Below are 15,472 nucleotides of genomic sequence, written 5' to 3'. Positions count from 1 at the left end.
GGTCTGGTCTGAAATTGATCATGGGGATGTTGTAGTACTGGGCAGTATTTCGTTCCATTGTGCATGGGGTTGCCATGAGCTAGGGCTGACTCTATGGCAGCTAACAGCAACATCCATCTATCTGTCTATCTATCTGTCTGTCTATCTATCTATCAATCAATCGTCCATGGAAGTACAAAAATAAGAAACAATTACGTTTTCTAAGATGATGAATAAGCACCTCTTGCTATTTATCCCCTGTTTTTTTCCTGTCACCACCCGCCTTCTTTGATAATTGATTGAAGTCAATGACTTCTAGATCCCTTTGTGTCTCTTCAAGAAGACTGTATACTTTGAATGCTGTATTTTTTTCTGACACATCACTACTATTGAGTTTCGTTCGTTCTGACATCATTGTGTCCAAAATTGCAGAGAAGTCCTGTGTCAAATGCTTTCGTGTTACGTTATCCCCTTTCTCAGAATGTGATGACAATTATCACTTTTGTTTGAGAAAAACAGTCTTCTTGTCATGAGACGACCTTTAGAACTCACCCTTGGCCTCACCCTTCTGAAAGCCGAGTACCACACTTGGGAAATATATTTCATGTCACACACATAATGCATTCCAGAGTAAAGACTTAAGTTGGTCAAAATAACTGCAAATGATGTCTTTGAGCTAATACTTAAATGGGGCTCATGATGCCCCCTCCTTTTACTTTTCATATTTCTATGTCATGCTTAAAGTAGTTGTCTCAAGCTTTAACACTCTTGGCAAAATTATTTCATTTTAGCATGAGATAGAGCTAATTCACCAAACATTAAAACTATAGCTTTATTCATGCTAGTCAAGACCTTGTTTAAAAAAGTTTTTTTTTTTTTTTTTTTAAATTTATAAAAGTAATAAAAAACATTAGAGAAGTTTGGAAAAGAGAAAAAAGAAAAAAACTACCCATGATTTTTCTATTCTTACACCATTACTATTACAACTTGTGTTTAACTTTTTATCAGCTGTGGTAGTGAGCATGTAATTTTTGTATCCCACTTTTTTCACCTTTATGTTGCTATGTAGTCATAATTTTTAATGATATAATGTCAATTCAATGTTCATAATTTATGTAATATTTTGGTTAGTTTAATTTTCTTCTGTTATAAATAATGCTGTCATGAAAATATAAACACACATAATTTTCCCAAATTTTGAATCTTCTTGGACAGTGCAATTATTAGGTCAAGGGTTATGATATAATGGCCAAATAAATATGATGTACTATTAATAAGAATTACTTAATAAATGCCATTTCATCTGTTAGACTGATCGACAGATTTAGAGAGATTCATAAATCCTATTATTTACTATTTATTTTCATAAAATTTCTTCCTTATTAATGAAAACAATTGAGAGACACTGATTTTTCTCCATATTTATTTATTTTGTTTCATAGATCTATTCAATTTTTCTTGCATACATGGAATATCAGAAATTAATGATTCTAAAAATATTCTCAATAATGTGTTAAAAGTTGTAAATGATTGTGTTAGAATGTAGTAAAAGCATATGTTGCACTTCCTTTTTTAGTTTACTGAAACCTTTCTGAAAGAGAATATTCTTCTGGAATTAGAAAGAGGGTGAACTCTGAGAGTTTCTTTTTACGAAGAAAATCCCAACATACAATAACTTTCTATTATCTATCGTATAGTTGATATGGACAGATGATAACCAGATTGATGAATTCTGTGAAAAATGGTAGAAGTTGAAAAATGATAGTAATGTGAAATTTAGGTTAACTACTTTTTCTAGCCAAGGCTTGATTAGTCAGCAAAATAAGAGAAAAAGCCTTGAACGATTAATTAAAAGTTGCACTGTATTGATTTATTAAAATCATCCTGCAAAATAAATTTAGTAAATAGGGAATAGGAAAAATTATACCAGATAGAAAAATCTCTTCATATTCTTAGTACCAAAAAAAACCCAAACCAGTTGCCGAGTTGATTCCAACTCATGGCGACTCCATGTGTGTCAGAGTAGAACTGTGCTCCCTAGGATTTCAGTGGCTGTGATCTTTTGGAAGTAAATCACCAGGACTTTCTCCTGAGGAGCCTCTGGGTGGGCTCAAACTACCAACCTTTTGGTTAGTAGCTAAGCACTTAGTACAGAAATAATAAAAACATCCAGTGAGGGAAATGATTCACATAAAACTTATGAGGAAGAGTTGAATTTCATGGACTCTTAGAACTGAAATACAACTTAAAGATCTTTTAGCTCAGTGATCTCTGGAGTTTTAGATTTTACAGAACAAAAGAAAACAAAATTGGTGAGAGGGTGAAAGAAGGTGCAGAGTGGCTTAGTTACCATTGTTTAAATTTTCCAGATCTTTCCTATTTCTACAGCATACACGTTATGTATATAAGGGAGCCATGGTGGCACAGTGGTTAAGTGCTCGGCTGCTAACTGAAAGATTGGCGGTTTAAACCTACCAGTTGCTCCTATGGGGAAAGTTGTGGCAGTCTGCTTCCGTAAAGATTACAACCTTGGAAACCCTACAGGGTAGTTCTACTCTGTCCTATAGGGTCGCTATGAGTCAGTGAGTTATATATGCATTTGGAGTTTTTTTTTTTTGTAATGCAGTGTTGCAAATAGAGTCAATTGGAACACAAACATAATTTATCAAAATGAAAACATTGAATTTATATAACCTTATGAAAAATTGAGAATATTGTCCTTATTCTCATTTTGACGGGCAGAAATGCAAATTTCATCATGGATTAGGGACAGTGGTTGAGGAATCCCCTAACTAATACACACTTTCATTTTGGAGAAAGGGATACCTTCCTGATATCCTTAGGTCTTAGGATAAGGCCTAAAAGACGCTAATGAAATTAAATGAGCTCAGATGGCTCATCAGAGGCAGGCATAAGACAAGAATTCTCACTTTCTACTTCACAGTGTTCTTTCCATGGCACTATATTGATTTCCACCAGGCAGTGTTCGTTCTGTTCTACATAGGGTCGTTATGAGTCAGAACCGACTCCACGGCACTGAACAACAACATACTGATTTCAGGAATTTGAGATTTATCTCTTTTTCTGCATTCTCTGTAGTAGGTGGGTTAAACTGTAGACAAAACACAAGACTGAATGGAGGGACAGCATTGATTATTCATTAGTTACCCATTGAATTCATAAAGCATTGTTAAGATGGTTAAAATGTGTGATGCAGCAAACACTGCTCTTAGAACCGAGTCCTCAAGGTAGCAGAAAGAACAAATGCTTACCCTCTGAAGTCATTGCCGTTAATTAGGTTGTTTGTTTTGTGTTTGCGTTTCCTTGAAACAAGAGACAGCAGTTCTAGAAAAATCTTTATTTTATTGCCACAGATATGGCAAGCAAACCTCTGCAAACCATTTTGAAGAAAGAACAGGGCCCATATGGCTGGATGATGTCAGCTGCTCAGGAAAGGAAACCAGTTTTCTTCAGTGTTCCAGGAGACAGTGGGGAAGACATGACTGCAGCCATTGGGAAGACGTTGGTATCGCCTGCCACCCCGGGGGCGATGGACACAGACTGTCTCTGGGTGAGGACCAACCACAGCTTTCCAGCATCTGTAATTCAGTAGCCACCGTGCCTCCAACTGCTGGTCTGAAATGTAAAGCGTTTCTCAGCTTTGGCCTTTTTAAAAGTCTCTTTCCCTTCATTCTCTAGTTTTTAGTAATTTTTACACGCTGAGAAAAGTAATCTTTTGAAGCTGTCCACCAATGTTATGAAATTTCTGTCCCTTAAAAATCTTTTTTCCTTACCCAGGAGCCTGAGTTCCTCACAAAAATCTTTATAACTGTGTGTATCTGAAAGGAGGAATAAAGAAGCTGTAATGTCTATTCCCTTATTCCTTGGCATTGCTTGTTCTACCTTGGATCTTAATGAGCTTTTAGGAATGGTATTAAAAAAATAAAGAGAGAAAGAATAGCCACTCCTACTCTCCCATGGTTGATTCATTCCTTCTTTAGTCCGGAGGCCCTGTCAATCCTTGGTCTCCCCCAGTTGCTGCTGAGTACATTCCAACTCACAGTGACCGTGGAGGACAGAGTAGAGCTGGCCTATACGGTTTTCAAAGCAGTAATCTTTATGGAGGAGCCTTGGTGGTGCAGTGGTTAAAACGCTGGGCTGCTAACCAAAAGGTCAGTGGCTTGAACCTACCAGCTCCTCGGGAGTAAGATGTGGCAGTCTGCTTCTGTAAAGATTACAGCCTTGGAAACCTTATGGGGCAGTTGTTCTCTGTCCTATCGGGTGGCTATGAGCTGGAATCAACTCAATGGCAGTGTTTTTTTTTTTTTTTTAACTTTCATGGACGCAGATAGCCAGATCTTTCTCCCAGGTGGAGTGGTTGGTGGGTTCAAACCACTGACCTTTTGGTTAGCAGCCAAGAGCTTTAATTATTTCTTGGTGAGCTCCTAAGTGAATCTTCCATTAGAATTAATAGCTTACCCATCTTTATAAGATACCGTAGAAACATATTAGGATCTTTGCTACTCCCTAATTCCAAATTTCTTCAGACTTATAGTCTGATAAAGGTAAACAGCTCCTGTAACAGTCTTGAAAAATTTACAGATAAAGATCCCCCTTGTGAGCAGAGAGCATCCTTGACACTGTAAACATCCTTGACAAAGTTAACTTCTGATGAGGAGGGCAGAACAAATATGAATGAAACATATAGAAAGAAATATTCAGAAGACTTGCTAGGATGTTACCACAGCTCCATTTTATATCTGGACATGCATTGTTTTTGTGAATGGGTGCAAATGATTTATAATCACAGGTGCTCCTTACTTTTCACCTCAGGGTTGCACCAACTCCTCTTTTTTTTCATAATTTGTTTTTTTGTTCTTGCTGAAAATATTCACAGCTGAATATACACCAGTTTAACAACTTCTATATGTATAATTCAGTGACACTGATTACATTCTTCAAGTTGTGGTACCATTCTCACCCTCCTTTTTCGAATTGTTCCTCCCCTGTCAACATAAATAAACTCACCGCCCCTAAGCTTCCTGTCTAACCTTTCAAGTTGCTATTGTCAAATTGCATCAACCCCTCTTGCATCCTTCTGTTTTGAGACTGTGAAGTGTAAATCTTCCAAGTTATAAAATAGAAAAACTTGTTAAATCCCACAGTTGAATATTAACCATGTTGCATATTTTAAGTTTGTTAAACTTAAAATGGTTGATTCCTCATTATAGTCTAAACTGTGAGATCATGATGACTCTAGCATTATATCAAACAGAAATATAAAATTTTACTCCATCTCTTGGAAGCCGCATTTCCAGCTTTCTTTCTTTTCATTTTTTCTCCTTCTCCCTTACGCCTTTCTTCTTATGGAGGATTTATGACGAATGACTGCATGTGGTTTGGGGAGATAGAGCCTGTTTACTAGAAATGGATCTTCTCAGCTGGTATTTGGATTGAAGAGTGATCTATTTAGGTGTGCTTTGTCTGTACTACAAGTGACAAAATACTAACCATGTGATCTGAGTTCTCTGACAGCCTGCGTTGTTAAATACATTCATATGGTCAGAATAGCTAAGCTTTTCAGTTCCCCGGAAAGCCTTTTTAATTCTAAGATTCTATATGTATTTTTTAAATATTTAAAAAGTAGAGGGTGATAATTATTATAAAATATGTCATTATTATGAATCTCTTTGGTTCTAATCTCAATAATGTGTCTATTAACTAAGGTCATTTGTCTGGAGAACATTATGTCTGAGCCAAATATTCTTTTGGCATAGGATCATATGACTATCTATTTATTAAAAAAGATCATTGCTTTCCCACTTACCAAATAGTGTTGAATATTTAAAAGATGTTTAAAGGAGATCATAGCATAGTGATATAAACAGCTGCGTTGAAGAAACAGTGGCGATTTCTTACTTCCTTGGCAGTACAATAATAAGCTCTTGGACTACTACTATTTTCAATTATTTGAAGTGTAGCTTCTGGACCTTAACTTTAAATGTGAGTGAAACTATCCTCAAGATGAGTTACAGCTCAACAGACATTTTCTATTTTTGGGTCTGTGGAAGGTGGAATGTTCAAGAACAATATTCTAGATCAGTAAAAATAATGCTAGTAAGAACACAGTTAATGCCTATGTGAATTGTGGGAAATTTCTGGGGTGGTAAATATGCAAATTTCTCATTTTGCTATTGCATTGATTCTAACGTTCAGAGTATTAAGACCTACCAAAGGTTTCTTTCATAGTGAGCTTACCTCTAAGTTTTACTCTATACTAATAGAGTTAGAGTTTTAACTCATGTTTATAGTATACTTTACCTTTTTTTTAGGAAACTTATTTTCTAAAAATAATATATTAAATCAATGTTACAGGAAAAATTAAAATAAAACTCTACTATAAATAAAAGTTTGGGATATATAATTAAAGATGCTGTTTATTCATAGGACAGTTTAGTTTTCCCATTTTTTATTTATGTAAGATCTTATAAATAAAACATGTTGCATATCATTACTTGCTTGAAGGCGAGTTGAACGACAAAATCCATTCTATCTATATTGTCCAACTCCCCTTCAAATAAGTAAAACGAATGGCTAAAATTAGGTTCAGAAATATTGTATGAATTAGTTTTTTAAAGCATGCAACTTAGACTTAAAACCACTTTATCATTTTTATTTTTAAAGTATATGAGATACCACCCATAAAACTACCAGAATGGAACATGGAGATACAATTCTGTGGGCATATGTTTTCCTAATTTTGGACAAAAGATCCCAAAATGTAAAAGTTGAAAACCTTTTTCACCTTTTTCCTCTTGTAAAGAACCCTAGAATGTCAGGTACAATAAGAAGAAATGTAAAATTTTATATATACTTTGTTTTATGACAGCTAAAACACCAAGTTTTTTAACTAATAGTAAGCAGTCCATGGAATAGGCACTTAATAAATACCTGTTGATTGACTGAATGAACACTGTGAATGCTAATTATATGTTGCTGAAGAAGGGAATGGAGTGGGCATATGAACTTCACTTAGTACCTACTGTGTGCCAAGCATAATGCTAGAGATATTTTACATTAATTGTTTCTCTTAAAACTTATAAGAAAAAAAAACTTATTTTTTATTGATCACCCAACTGTGTTAGGAAATGCAGTCCACTTTTTTTTTTCTGTTACTGTCAGTAACATTTACCCAAATGAGATAAGTATTATTAAAAAAAAAAAAATCCTAAACATTAATACATTCTAGTTTTCCAGATTTAAATTTGTGATTGTTAACTTTTAATCTGAATACACCTTAAGAAAAGACCCAGATTGCACTTGCCTCAGTCAAGGGTCTTTTGATTGCAAGTAGCAGAAGCCACTAGAACTAATTTAAGGCAAATATATTGAAGCCCTGGTGGAGTAGTGGTTAAGAGCTACAGCTGCTAACCCAAAAGTTGGCAGTTTGTATCCACCAGCCGCTCCTTGGAAACCCTATGGGGCAGTTCTACTCTGTCCTATAGGGTCACTGAGTCAGAATAAACTTGACAGCATGGATTTTATACATACATATATACAGATAGATAGATAGGTAGATAGATAGATAGCTTGTGGAACCCAAGTACAGCTAGGCTTCATCAGGTGGTTAAGCTAGGAGCTGGGAAGCCACCAGCAATTCTAACTGAGCAATCTCTTTGCTCTCTACAACTGCTTCATTCATTTATCTTTCAGTAGTTGGCTTTCTTGTTTTTTCATGCAATTAGCTAGGATTGATGCTCCTTTTTTTTTTTTTTTTTTCTGGAATTCCCATATTATATCACCTCAGTTCAACGTAATAGCCAAGGCCAAGGTTGTTACAATTTCTCAGTCCCAACTCTAATTTTCCAGAAGAGAAAATCCGATTGATTTAGCATTGATTGGGAATCCATCCTGATCTAATCAAGTGTGACCAGTGGAATGAAGTTACATTGGGTACTGCAGGCCTGTCTGTGAGTGAAGGGCCAAACAGAAGCTGCCATACATCTCAAAAGGTATTTCCTATAGAACTGTACTGCAAAATGCTCAGTCAACCACATGCAAATAAGTGAAAACAGTCATATTTTATGTCACCGAACTTAAGAGTTGAAAGTGCTTTAGAGATAATACAACTTTAGAGTGGTGCCTGACTCATGAAGTGTATTAGATATGCATTTGCTATCGTTGTTATAAAGGTTTCATTACCCTGTTTTGCAGGAAATGGGTGAAGTTAGGTAACTCGATCAAGGTCACAAAGAAGTTATTTGGCAAGATTATAATTCAGATCTTTTAGTTTAGTGTTGTGTATTCATTACTGATTGCTTACTCTGTGCCATGCACTGCTTTAAAAACTTACACTTATCATCTCATTTAACACTTACAACAATACTATGAGGTACTTACAATTATTATCCCCCTTTTCAATGTGAAGAAATTTAGGCACACCGAGGTTAAGTCACTTGCACAAAGCCATAGGTAGGATTTGAACCCAGGTGGTCTGATTCTGGAGCGTCTATAACTGCTTTGCTATATTTACTCTACTGTCCGTCTCATAAAGTGAGCTTGATCAGGAGTAGAAACTAGGGAGGCAACAACTCGGGGGAACAAAGAGGAGTAGAGAAGGAACAATGAGTCAGAAGAATAAAAGTAGGATGTGACTATCTTGGAAACCCTGGAGGCATAGTGGTTAAGAGCTATGGCTGCTGATCAAAAGATTGGCAGTTCGAATCCACCAGGCACTCCTTGGAAACTCTATGGTGTAGTTCTACTCTGTCCTGTAGGGTGGCTATGAGTTGGAATTGACTCGACGGCAATGGGTTTGCTTTTTTTTTTTGGTTTTGGTAACTATCTTGCCAAAAATATTTCCTTTCAGTTAACAAATGCCAATGTAGTAATTGCTTTTGTTGGCTTAAACATATATCAAATGGTATTTTGTTCTTTAGCTGTTGACTTTCAACTGCTTGGTGGCTCAGGATGCTTAGTTCTCCAGATACTTTCATCATGCTTCGTTGTATTCCCTAAATCCTTACCAGTAGGTCTTGGGGGACCTGAAGCTGGAGACCCTTTTAGTAATTAGCAGACCAAGGTTTGTAAGCCACAGTGAGGGCTTTCAATTAAACACCACCACATTTATTGGTGTTGAGAGAACCGTATAAAAATCTACAAATGATTTTATTTGCATAATTTAGATAAACCTCAATTTGCTGGAGATCAGTTTTTCAGCTTTTAAATCTTAGTGACTTAAGTACTTCCCTTGGAATCAATAGTAAATAGGAAGCCTTAGATAAAAATTGTTCCTGTTAAGCTGTCTGCCTTCACTCTCCCCACAATGCCTTCACAGGCATTAGACCCATTCAAGTTACCCATGCATGCCAAGGGTGTGTCTATTTATTCCTTCCTAAAAATCTTAGTTTTGGAGTATAAATTTCTAGCTATGTTCATAGATAAATCAACAGACATGAAACAAAAACAACTCTAAGTTAATGTTCTTTTACTACTTAGAAGTTAGTGGTAATAAAATAATTCACAATTTTACAGTACTATTCATTCATTAGTTCAGCCATTCAACAGCTATTGCAAGTCCTCTGTGTGCCAGACACTGTTCCAAGTGTTGGAGATATAAAGTTGAGCAAGAAGAGGCACTTTGACCTCAAGGCTTCAAAACATATTGAAAAAGTGGATCCAATTCTGCTTTCAGAGAAAAAAGTAGTATCTCCTTTTTCTGAAAAACTTACTGAGGAGTCCGTCTCCCGTCTAAAACCTGTGTGATTTTTCAGGCCTGATCATAGGCAATTACAAAAGCTTTACCTCGAAGGCCTCAGGGAAAGTTGAAAGCTGCCCTCCCCAACCAGACCTGGAGCACAGCCAATGAACTGCAGTCAGAGGGGTGTTGCAGTCAAGGACTCAGCCCCAACCCCTCGCGCTCACCAGCAGTGTTCTTTTGCATATCTGCATTCCTAGACCAGTTGCCTCCATACTGAAGCCTTTCTCAGGCACCTCTGCTAAGGCCTCTTTATGGGGGAGGTGGGGACTTGAAGACACTTTTCCCCACACTCAGTACTCAATGCTTTTCCACTCCTAGTCCTTCATCCTCACCCTCCCCACTGGCCCTGAGGTCCGTAAAACTGGGAGCCTTGTGCAGTGAGATGGGTCACCAGGGTTATGCTGATCCACCAGACCTTACCTGGGTGCTGTCCTGGGGAAATATGGAACTGGAGGTGGGGCGGGGGGAACCAGTGCCTCCTTTGGATTTCTGTTGCTTATACTATCCCAGCAAGTGATTAAAGTCTTGGCTGGTACTTTCATTTTGGCTCATTGTCTTAATTGGCTACTCTGACACCCAGCAGCTCAGCACAGCTCAGCTCTCTCCAGCTCAGTTCAGCTCCCTGACAGGAACTGCCCAGCTGACTTTATAGCTGATTAAAAAAGGAAAAAACTATTGTATTTTGTAAAGTTTCTTATGCTTAGCATCAGTTTGCTTCTTTTGGCTTTTCTAATACTTTTGAATCACAACTTAGGTTTTCCTATCAGACTGATGGATGGAGAAAACAAGAAAGAAGGACGAGTGGAGGTTTTTATCAATGGCCAGTGGGGAACAATTTGTGATGATGGATGGACTGATAAGGATGCAGCTGTGATCTGTCGACAGCTTGGTTACAAGTAAGGAAAGCTTAATTATTTGGGATGGTTAACTGATGAACGTTTTTGATTTTTAAGCTTGTTCTAATGAGTTTTCTTACCTAAAATTCTATCATTCAATTGAAAAATTCTGGGAACATGCTGATTTGATTCAGAATTATAAAGAAGTGCTAAGTAGAGTAAACTCATTGCCGTTGAGTCGATCCTGACTCATAGGAACCCTATAGGACAGTGAACTGACCCATAAGGTTTCCAAGGAGTGGTTGGTGGATTCGAACTGCAGACCTTTTGTTTAGCAGCCATAGCTCTTAACCACTGTGCCAAACCAGGGCTTTTTTACTAAGTAGAATCTATTTAAAATTTTCTGTCTTTTCATAAGAAATATGTATTATGTCACATAAGAAATGTAGCTTTTATCTAATAGCAAAATAATCTAATAATTCATTAATAATTAATAATGCCACTTCCCTTAGCCAAAAAAGTTCATCTTTTCTCTGAGATTTATGTTATGCCAGTCTATCCTTTTAAGAGATTCTTGAGTTATTGAAATATATCTACGCCCTCACTCTATTCCTGAGCATATGAAGGAAATGGAGTAAGGACATTTAAATGGAAACACATTTTCAGAATTGAAGTACTATTATCAAGGAATTTAGAAGCCACTGTTCGTATGTCTTGTATTTCAGGAAGTTCTTCAGTCCTTATGAATCAGACAGGCCTAGGTACCAGGGGAGCCTCTGGGCTTCCACGAGTCTTCATCTGATTTCCGCACAACACACCGTAGGGTCAGGTCAGCCATCTTGTAATCCAGCAATGAGTGAATTGTGAAGCTGCCCAGAAGCATTCCCAATCTTTTCCCCACCTAAGCCCAAATTTGAAAGGTCAGACTTTAGGATAAAATAAAAAAAAATTGAAGTAATGAGGCATTAAAAAAATATCTGTGAGTAATCAGCCTCAGTGACATATCAGTACTTTTCTTTGTTTTTCTTTTTGCTTTCAATTTGATCACAGAGAACAAGACTTTAGAGTTTTTTTTTTTCCTCCTTCCAATCATGTTTTTTCTCCCGAAAGGATTTCTAATACTGTGTAATAAATTAGAGAAACTTGAGAGGGAGTGGAGAAACTCACAGATATGTGTTTTGGGCTTCTATCCTGTTTTCTGGCCCTGGATATGGAGCTCCTCGTTTGGCTGCAGGAATCCCTGGGTGTCACAAATGGTTAAACATTTGGCTACTAATTGATTGGCTGTTGGGTGGGTTTGAACAGTCAACAGAGGCACCTTGGAAGAAAGGTCTGGTGGTCTGCTTCTGAAAGATCAGAGCCATGAAAACCCTACGGAGCACAGTTCTCTGACACACATGGGGTTGCCATGAGTTGGAACTGACTTGACAGCAACTGGTTTGGTGTTTTCATTTGGGTGTGCCTCCGCTCAGAACCATTTTAATTGGCAGGTAGGTCCCACCCTCAGATTTATTGTTTATCTTACAAAAATGATCACAGTTATAGCTTTGTTTAAGGACACGAAGGTTCTGTGTCCTACACCTCCTGGAGACCAAGGCTGGAGAGATAGGATGTGGCTGCAGATGGGTGCCAAGGTCACTCTGCTCAAAGCTCTGAAAATGTAGCCCTGACCCCCTATCAATGACCTAAGCCAGTTACTTGGCCATGGTACCAGACAATGCTAACCTGTGGCCTTGGCTCCAGCTTCTGTGGCAGCTGCATCCCTACCCTGGGGTAAGTGGGGATAGCATCAGAGGTCCTCTAAATCATCTTTTAAAAAACGGTAGTTCGTATGCAAACCATGGAGTTGCCAGGGCCAGCAGTAGTAAAGAAAACCTTTAAAACTAGTAACTACTTTTCTAACTTTTTCTGAAATATTAAATAGTACTTGAAATGAATAGCTGTAAGAATTTTGGTATTATCTTAAAGGAAGATCAGCAAATGGAAGAAAATGATCATTTATATTAGGTTCGGTAAAAATTTGTTTTCTTAATATTGTGAACTAGTGTTAGTCATTTCAATGTTTTAATCTCTTTTCTTGCCAATTAGATTGAATTTCATGGTCACTAATACTTGGTAAATGTCATTAATATAAAGTTAAAAATTTTAAATTAAATGCATTTTTTTTTTTAATCCAGCTTTTGAGCACCAGCATAAGTGGATGGTCGTCTTACTCCATCCCTTGGCAAGTTCTTTTTGAAAAGCACTGGCTGTATTGAAGCTGTCATGCCAAAGAGGATTGTCAGTTTTCTTGGTATGGCATGTAATTATGGCCGGTCACATGCTTGGCATCATGTATTTGAGCAGTAAACGGACATGCAGACAATTTTACCTCTTACTAGCTGAGTAGTACTGGCATATGACCCAGTTTTTCTGAGCCTTGGTTTCCTTTTCTGTAACATGCCTGGAAAATGTTACAACTTGGAGGTTATAAAACTTAAGCTAATATTCGTAAATTACCTAGCTCAAGTAGATTACTAATAAATAGTGGCTTTAATTTAAAAGTATATCCTTGATTGTTTATCTATGTGTCTTAGTTTCCTAGTGCTGCTGTAACACAAATACCACAAGTGTATGGCTTTAAAGAACAGCAGTTTTATTTTCTCACAGTTCTGAAGGCTGAAAGTCCAAAGGTCTCGGCCATGTTTATTCTGTCCTTGTTGGTAGCCCTGGGCATTCCTTGGTTCCTTGGCTTATAGACAATCCTCACATGGTGTCTGTCTTGCCCAGTTTGTGCATGCATCTCTGTTTAATCTGTTCTTTTTATAACTCAGAAATAATTAGGTTTAGGACATACTCTACACTTGTTATTGTTAGGTGCCATCGAGTACGTTCCAACTCATAAACATCCTATGTACAACAGAAGGAAACACTGCCCGGTCCTGCGCCATCCCAACAAAAATTGCTATGCTTGAGCCCATCGTTGTAGCCACTGTGTCAATCCGTCTTGTCGAGGGCCTTCCTCTTTTTCAGTGATCCTCTACTTTGCCAAGCATGATGTCCTTCTCCAAGGACTGATCCCTCCTGATAACATGTCCAAAGTATGTTAGACGTAGTCTTGCCCTCACTTCTAAGGGGCATTCTGGCTGTACTTCTTCCAAACAGATTTGTTTGTTCTTTTGGCAGTCCATGGTATATTCAATATTCTTCACCAACACCATAATTCAAAGTCATCAATTCTTCTTTGGTCTTCCGTATTATCGTACACTGATATGACCTTATTAACATAACAAAGAAACCCCTATTTCCAACGGAATTACATCTACAGGGATAGGTCACTCTGGTATAGGGGTTTGGATTCCAACACATACTTTGGGAGACACAATTCAATCCATAACTCTATGATTATCTTAAATATTGATTTAAGATAATTTAATTGGTTCTTTTTATGCAGAATACATTTTTATTTTTAAAAGTATTTCTATTTTAATAAAAGTTCAAATATCCTTTCTGAATGTTTCATTCAAAGTTTATTTTTGCCAACTCAGATTCTACTTCAGTTTACTTCTCAGTTTTGGACCTAGTTGCAATTTCAGTTGGCTTATGGCCAATGGATCTATTATTTGTGATACAGATTTTCAGTTTTCAAAATTGGTATGTGACATAAACTTTCAGTTTTCAAAATATGGGGTAGTAGAGGAAGATAGGGAGAGTCTACATTAGATACCTAGATAAATTAAGTTAATGATTTATTTTAAATTTATTTTGCTTACTATGTTCTTATCATTTCTTCTTTCACTAGAATAAAACTATCATTTTTGTTTTTATATTACAGTCCTAGTGAATTTCCTTACCTTAAATCAGCCATTAAAAGATATTGCCATTTGAGACTGGTTTCTTGGCCATGATTTTATTTTATTTTTAGTGAAGTTAATCCAGGAAATTTAATATTATCTGTGGAAATATGAAGAGAAAGATTGACATCAAACTTGATCTTTAAATTGTGTGTCTTAGCCAAGTTTAAGGAGGGAAAAAATTCTTAAGAATATTCATCAGTGCATTTCTAATTTGATTTCTTCTACATTTTTCATAGCTTTTTATTTCTCATCACTTTGTCCATTTTACATTCAACTCAAAAGGTGAACTTAGGTAAGAAACATAATCTAAATAGAATACTCAAGCTGGCAACAATTTTCAATGGTATTTCTACAGGCGTTATCAAAGAAAGCATCAGAAGATTTTACTTCATAATTACATTGTAAATAAAATCTTATTAAAGTAATTCAGTAAGTTTTTATCTTATCGTTGTATGTTAAGTGAAAGTTTACAATTCAAGTTAGTCTGTCATACAAAAATTTATACTTTGTCATGTGACCCTAGTTGCTCTCCCTATACTGTGACAGCACACTCCTCCTTTCTACCCCTGATTTGCTATGTCCATTCAACCAGCTCCTGACCCTCCCTCTCTTCTTGTCTCAGCTCCAGACAGGAGCTGCCCATTTAGTCTCACATATCTACTTGAATTAAGAAGCACACTCTTCATGAGTATCATTTTATGTTCCATAGTCCAGTCTAATCTTTGTCTGAAGAGTTGGCCTCAGGAATGGTTTTGGTGCTGGGTTGACAGAGAGTCCAGGGGCCACGCTTTCTGGGGTTCTTCCAGTCTCAGTCAGACCATTAATTGACTAGAATTTGAGTTTTGCACCCAACTTTTCTCCTGCTCCATCAGGGACTGACTGTTGTGTTCTCTGTCAGGGTGGTCATTGGTGGTAGCCGGGCACCATCTAGTTCTTCTGGTCTCAGGCTGATGAAGTCTCAGGTTTATGTGGCCCTTTCTGTCTCCTGGGCTGATACGTCCCTTGTGTCTTTGGTGTTCTTCATTGTCCTTTACTCCAGGTGAGTTGGGACCAGTTGATGC

At 37.1% G+C, this 15,472-nt stretch overlaps 1 protein-coding gene across 1 annotated transcript in view; it reads left to right on the top strand.

Moving 5' to 3' along the window:
* The window catches only part of PRSS12 (serine protease 12), a 92,740-nt gene that overhangs the window by 41,902 nt on the left and 35,366 nt on the right, over positions 1-15,472 (top strand). The window contains exons 7-8 of the mRNA XM_004386802.2: positions 3,354-3,550; positions 10,494-10,635. Of these exons, the coding sequence (XP_004386859.1) occupies positions 3,354-3,550; positions 10,494-10,635 (339 nt within the window). The remainder of the gene's footprint in view (positions 1-3,353; positions 3,551-10,493; positions 10,636-15,472) is intronic.

Source organism: Trichechus manatus, unplaced genomic scaffold (genome assembly GCF_000243295.1).
Source record: "Trichechus manatus latirostris isolate Lorelei unplaced genomic scaffold, TriManLat1.0 scaffold00171, whole genome shotgun sequence".
Taxonomy (NCBI): Eukaryota; Metazoa; Chordata; class Mammalia; order Sirenia; family Trichechidae; genus Trichechus; species Trichechus manatus.
The sequence above is the reverse complement of the archived record's forward strand: the minus strand, read 5'-3'. Positions and strand labels throughout refer to the sequence as shown.